Raw genomic sequence first — 6,972 nt, 5'->3', positions numbered from 1 at the left:
AGAAACTGCAAACTGGATTGGGATGGATGGTGTCTTTGAATCCCCTTTCCAGCCTCTGATTTTGAAATGCTATTGTTAAGGAATGGTTGTCTTTGGGTTTGAAAATGGCCTGAACTATCAGACTTTGAAGGCTTAAAAAAATTGTAAACTGCTTTTAACGGATATTTATATTTGGCATTTATGTGCTGCTGTGTTGTTTTTAATTTGCTATTTTCACTGTCTATTTTCATATTTGTACTCTTCTAGTCTGCTGATGCTAGTTTTTTCTATCTGTTGCTAGAGCAATATTTTACATGTGTTAGTATGTTTTAGATTACTTGTATTATTTTATAAATATGTTGCAATATATTGTAATACATTGCATAAATTGTGTTTTAACATGCAGATAGGGATCCCTGAAAGGTGGCTTATAAACATTAAATTACATAAATAAAATGGCAGAAAATCTTCAATTACTGCTGCTGTGCAGGTTTCACTCATCTTCCTTTTCCGTAGCAGAATTTACTCAGAAATGTCATGATATATTTAATTACAGTATCAATGTTAATTCAATTATTTTGTAAATCCAACATATGCTATCTTTTTCTTTCATATTCCCAGGATGTAATTCTATTTAACACTGTCAGGGGAAATTAATAAAAGGTGTTTTGTTTATGCCTAACCGAATCCTAAACCTAACCCAATCCTGTGGCTTTAGCCACAGTGGTACAAACTGCAATAAGAGCCTAAGTGATTTGTAGATCATCCCATAGCTCTGTCCAACTTGCTGTGGGAAAATGCTAAAAAGTTTGTGATTACAGCAAATTTATGATGCACAGAGAGTTCAAAGTTGCAACAAAGAGAGCAACTTGCAGACTTTCTAGCATGGCATTAGGCCCTGCAATCATATGCACATTTATGTTCTGGTTCAGTGCTTCCCATAGGCATCTGCTTGGCTACTGTGAGAGCAGGATGCTATACTAGACGGATCTTTAATCTGAACCAGAAGGGCTCTTCTTATCTTCTTATAAAGTAGCATGGACACTGCATTGACTGAATAGGTCTCGTGTGCCAGAACAGAAGTTCATGCATCTGCAATAAACAGCCCAGGAAATTATCTTCACATCCAGTAAGTCTCATTGAGGCAGCAAAATTTACTTCTGAGTAAGCATGCTTAGGATTCTACTATTAATAAACAATAAACTTCATAGAGACTAAATTCTGTGGAATGCATGGGGGGCACCGAACCCAAAGTTAGCATGCCTAGTGTTACTTCTCAACAGAGTTTCCTTGTCAAAGTACTTTTATTCCATACATTTTAAAGAGCCTGTGACTGCTGCATCTTGGATATACTCTACCATGAGATTCGCTATTATTGTCTATAAAGTGAATGTATAACCTTCTGTTCTCTGTGTAACCAGATGTTGTATATTCAAATGGAGATGTTGAACATTAGCTTTCTGCATGACACATACAAGTAGCTTTTAATAAAAAAAAATATTGTAAATGTGATGAACTAAATGATATAGATCAATCCTATGCATTTCTGCTCAATACTTCTTGCTAACAGGTAAGCACCCTTGGGATATTAGCCTTAATACCCAAATCCTTTAACCCTAGAAAAACACTTACGATTGCTGCCCATCTCCCCACAAGAGCTCTCTTGTAGAATTACAAACTATGGGTGTTTGGTTTTTTCCCAGCATGATATGCACATGCAGGCAAATTGGAAGAGGGAGAACAACATTTATACTGCTAACAAAAAGCACATGCAAACAGCAGGACATTCAAACAATTAAACATGTCAGTTAATGCAAAGGAATCCGATGTAATAAATGTGTTTAAACATAGTAGGTGTAAGTGCATCCATAATAAAAACAAAAACAAATAACACTCATTTCACTTTGGGAGTTTCTTCTCAGTTTTTCACCCGTGTGAATCTTTGCTCAGAAAACTTGGATGCCATCCGAATAATAAAAGTATGTTTATATATGGCATTTCAAGTGTTCAGACCTTTGTCACATTTTATTTACCAGCATCATACCTGCTGGATTCTGCACCAGTTTCTAGACACTTTTCATACTCAGCCCCATGGAGAACATGTTACTGTCATCCAGTCCATCCTGAATGTAACTATGGCGTGTGCACTGTGGCAAGACCTGCCTTCTCCAGGAAGGGTCATAGCTGGTGCCACACTGATTATCTCAGTCACCCTTAAGCAAGACTTTTGTAAGCTAAGACAGTATTGTTATCTTTCTATTGCAGGAGATGAGACTGAGCAAACATGGGCTTTCCTGAGATCCCATAATAAGTTTATAACTGAGGTGAGATTTCAACTGAAGAATTCCTCACAGCTCACACTCATGGCCCATTCTCATTGTTGTTCTGCAACAAATTCAACAGGGATTCTATTTAGTTTTTCCATCTGTGGGACTGTCATGTAATCCTGAACACTGTTATTTCTCCTTGGAGAGGGGGATTGACATTTGACTGTCATTCCACTTATATGACTCTCATTTAGCTGCCATCCCACTCTGAAAATTCAATCCTTCTGGTTCCCATGGCAACCTCCATGTGATTCCATTGCTTCTCCTGGGCCCCCTTCCTGTCGTTTTTTATTTCTGTTTTTTCCCTTGCCTGTCATACGCATCCCCCTCATTCTCTTTTGGTACTCTGCTGCCTCTAGGGTACCCTTCTATTGTTCTCCGACCCTTGCTGATTCCTCAAGCTGATCCATCTTCCTCTTCTGCTGCTGAATTAGCACTGGCTCCTGTAAAAAGAATTTGCAATCTAGGAAGGAAATACAACTGAGGTCAAGGTAGACAGGCAAGTAGTTTATTTTGTATTGGCCATAGGCCATAACCAATAGAGGTTATTCCCAGTATGTAAGATAGCAGCCTTGTTCTCCTTACTTATCTTTATTGTTTTACAACCATTGTTCCAGCTTCCAGTTTTTTGTCATTCCTTTAAAAAATCCGGTGTGTGTGTGTGTGTTAAAAGCAACCTTTCAATTAAGATAGGGATCACTATTCACTTATTTATTACATTCATTTCTTTCCTCAAAGCAGCTTATGCTGCCAGTGTAACCACCACCATTGTATTCTCACAACAACCCTGCATGGCAGGTTAGGCTGAAAGATAGTGAATGCCCCAAGGTCAGACATGTGATTTACATGGAAGAGTATAAGGACCTGAATCTATGCCTACAAATCCTAATTGGATGTCCCTAGATGGGGTTGCCAACTATTTCCTGACAAGGCTTATCCACCTATTTAAAAGTGTCACTGTTTTCTCCATGCTGGAAGAAATCTCACCTGATGAATTGCTGGTTGTCACATATTTGGGAGTAGGGATGGGTGAGAAATTTGATTCAATTTGCATTTCAAGCTGAATCTATCAAATTTACAATTTCTGAAACAATATGAGAATCTAAACACAGCCATCCTATGAAATTCACACGTTCAGTTTTTGCAGTGCAGTTCGCCAACCAAGCAACGTTTACAAAAATGCATATGTTAGGGGAGAGTGTGCATAAAAATGAATATATTAGTGAATATAACATGCAAAAAATGCATTATATAATGAGAAATTGCCTGCAAAAATGTGTACATTAGTCAAAACTGCCTACAAAATGTGTTTATTAGGAGAAATTGCATAAATATACTGGATAATTTTCATGAGGAATTTTAAACAAACATTGCAAATGGCTGCATAAATGTGGAGAACTGAACTGAAAAAAATGAAAAATTGAGAGAACCAAAATTGACAGATCTTTCAATCCCTAGTGGGGAGTTTTGCCAGGAAAAAGGGACCAATCCTGGAGTAGTTTTATCCTGATCTATACACACAGTCAGGCTCTGTACCAATGGTTCGTTACCTTGGGTACTAGCTGAGGGCCCCAGGGCTCAGAAGGGCCCCCACTGGCCTGATTTGTTCACCAAAAGGCCTAGGTGGTGGCATTCAGGCACTGCTTCACTTGTGAGCCAACCTCACCTCCCAACTACAGTAGCTGCTAGCAGCCTGTCTACACATCCCTGCCTTGCCTGGACTCTGAGAAAGGTCTCACAGTGGCTAGAGAGGCTTTTAAAACTTAGATATATGTTTTTAAAGTTTAAAAAATGTTGTAGCCACCACAGCAACCCATGGTGGTGCAGACATTTTCCTGGCTACCTCATCCAAAATGCCTGTGCCAAGGATCCCCTGAAGCCTTGGCTTAACTGCTTAACTGCTGCACCATGTTGAGCTAAAAGGGCTGAGGAGAAGCAAAGCGAGTGTGAGTCCCCTCCAGGAGCCAGCATGTTCACAAGGACTCAAGTATGCCACACTTTGGCTTACTCTGACAAGAGAACATCAGAAAGTTGGATCAGGCCAATAGCCCATCTGGTACAGCATCCTGTTCTTTGTTGGACTTTGACTGAAATAAAATTAGTTACTGCCTTGCATCCTGTTCTTAGAGTGGCTAGCCAGATGCCTATGTGAAGCCCAAAAGCAGGAGTTGAACACAACAGCACTCTCCTAACTTGGGATTCCCAGGAATGGTCATTTAGAGGCATATTTCCTCTGACAATGGAGGTAGAACATGAGGACCAGGCAAATGTCAACTGAATCACCTCTGTCTACATGTTTGTTGACACTCTCAAAGAACCCTCAAAGGTTACTGTGACAGGTAATTGATTAAAGGATAAACAAAATAGTAAACAAACTCCCCACAGGTAGAACAGGAACAAGAGTTCTAGCCAGCCCATTCCCTACTATGCTCATTTTCTACTTGCAAGGAGGTGTGCTGTTGCTGTTTTTTTAAAAAAAATGGAAGTCAGCAGAGTAAATACAGAAGTTGCAGCAAATCAATCTGTTAAAACCATTGGTAAAGGTGAGAGGAAAAGTTAAAGTTTAATCACTTAAAACATACACAGCCATCTCTCTGAATTACAGCTCAGAGAGAGCACATCCCCACATGGAGAACAAAGGAGAGTGTGTGGTCTGAGAAGAAGCAGGAAGAGATATTCAAAACAAAGTTACAATGTGGTCAGTGAGAGGAACACAAAACATTATTCTTTCTGTCTAGCACCTCCACTGGTTCAGGTAACTAGCTACAAGCATTGCTGCCTCATTTGACAGTTGTAAATATTAGAGACATTCACAAATGTCATTCCTCACCTATAGTAAAGTGTGGTACAGTCCATTTTGCTACCTCATCTTGTTGCATTTGCTGTAGTGACTGGAGCACCTTCCTTTCTTGGGAAGATTGCTATTATCACTGATAAAGATTAATGGGAGCAAATGGCTTAGAGATAAACCAAGATTTCCCTGGAATGTTTGAAAGGGAAACCCCAGACCAATATCAGCCTGGCTCCAGGGGCAGGGAATTTACTTCACTTGTCCACACCTCTAATTAACCACAAGCTATCTTCTCACAACTAGGGATTAAGCAGGAGACAGGCGCATAGCGAGCTTGACTCCTGGAACTTCTCATTTGAGAAATTAGCAGCTTGTTGTTTAAAAAAAACACGAAGAGAAAAGTTATTTAAGAAGGGGGCCTGCTAAGCGCCTACTAAGGGTCAAGGTTGTTGGGTGTCCAAAAGTTTAAATGTGTGAAGACAGGTCGCAGAGCACGACCGAGGAAGGAAACTTACTCTGCACATGCTCAGGATCAAGCTAAGCTTAGCATTATTTTCTATGTTCTCAGCCGTAGCTGAGTCCTGGCTGGTAATTGCAAAGCCAGCCTAAGGTTGAACCCACAGGTGTTCGTTTAAGTGAGATGAGAGCCGGTTCAATTACAACGCTTCGCATTTCCCTGCCCCACAAAATAACACAGTCCCCCAGTCTTTTGGGTCAGCCAACCACGTTCACTCACACCTTTGCGTTAGCTGAGGCGACGCTACCCCCTCCCCTCCTCCAGCCGTATCCGCCCCCCGCGCGCCTTTTTCTTGTAGAGTTCCGGAAACCGCAAGCCTCCCTCGCCCAGCCGCACGCACCCTGGGGCACCTGCCCCCGCCGGGCTCCGCCTCACTTCACCCCTCGCCTCCCCTCCCCACCCCTCCGCGCGGGGTAGTAGGAGTCGGACGGTGGCCGGGCTTGGGTGTGGAAGGAGGGGACAGCGGAGGGGAGGAGCGGAGTTGAGGGCGGGCGCCGAGCCGAGGTGCGCTGCCTGGGACAGAGCCCTGGCATTTGTCGCGGAAGCCTTGGCAGGGGACGCAGAGCAGCGCTCCGAGCAGCAGCCTCAGTCGCAGCAGTAGCAGGCGGAGGTGGCGGAAGAGCCGAGCTCGGCCCGGGCGTGCCCCGCTCCCCCTGAATGACGGGCGGCAGGTTCGACTTCGACGATGGCGGCACCTACTGCGGCGGCTGGGAGGACGGCAAAGCCCACGGGCACGGCATTTGCACCGGGCCCAAAGGGCAGGGCGAGTACGCGGGCTCGTGGGCGCACGGCTTCGAGGTGGTGGGCACCTATACTTGGCCCAGCGGCAACACCTACCACGGCTACTGGGCGCAGGGCAAGCGCCACGGGCTGGGCGTGGAGACGAAGGGCAAGTGGATGTACCGCGGCGAGTGGTCACACGGCTTCAAGGGCCGCTACGGCGTGCGCCAGAGCCTCACTACCCCTGCCCGCTATGAGGGCACCTGGAGCAACGGGCTGCAGGACGGCTACGGCGTTGAGACCTACGGCGACGGAGGTGAGTGGATGAGCGGAGGGGCGGCCGCTAGGGGGCGCACGGGTCGGGAGGCGGCGTGCAGAGCGCTGGCCTTCCACACGTGTGGAACTGCCGGATGCAAGAGTGCAAAGCTGCCCTCCGAAGGCATTCAGTTCGGGCGCGCTTTCGTTCTCTTTTCCTTCCAACCTAATTTTTATCTGGCAAAAGACGAACACGCGGATTTTGAAACATCCAGACTGCGAAAGAAATGCATGTCTCCTCCGGCGTGTGCATTCTCGTTGATTATTAGTTCGCAGGTCTGCAATGCTCAAAAGAGAGCTACAAAGTTTAGCCCTTCTCATCT

General features: G+C 44.2%; 1 protein-coding gene across 2 annotated transcripts in view; it reads left to right on the top strand.

The window, feature by feature from the left end:
* Positions 1 to 5,843: 5,843 nt before the first annotated feature.
* JPH1 (junctophilin 1) overlaps positions 5,844 to 6,972 on the top strand; it is a 117,728-nt gene continuing 116,599 nt past the window's right edge. The window contains exon 1 of one of the 2 annotated variants that reach the window (XM_061601559.1): positions 5,844 to 6,650. In XM_061601559.1, coding sequence (XP_061457543.1) covers positions 6,272 to 6,650 — 379 coding nt within the window. In that variant the 5' untranslated portion in view covers positions 5,844 to 6,271. The remainder of the gene's footprint in view (positions 6,651 to 6,972) is intronic. The other variant, XM_061601549.1, reaches the window with a different exon arrangement.

This window comes from Rhineura floridana, chromosome 1 (genome assembly GCF_030035675.1).
Source record: "Rhineura floridana isolate rRhiFlo1 chromosome 1, rRhiFlo1.hap2, whole genome shotgun sequence".
NCBI lineage: Eukaryota > Metazoa > Chordata > Lepidosauria > Squamata > Rhineuridae > Rhineura > Rhineura floridana.
The sequence above is the reverse complement of the archived record's forward strand: the minus strand, read 5'-3'. Positions and strand labels throughout refer to the sequence as shown.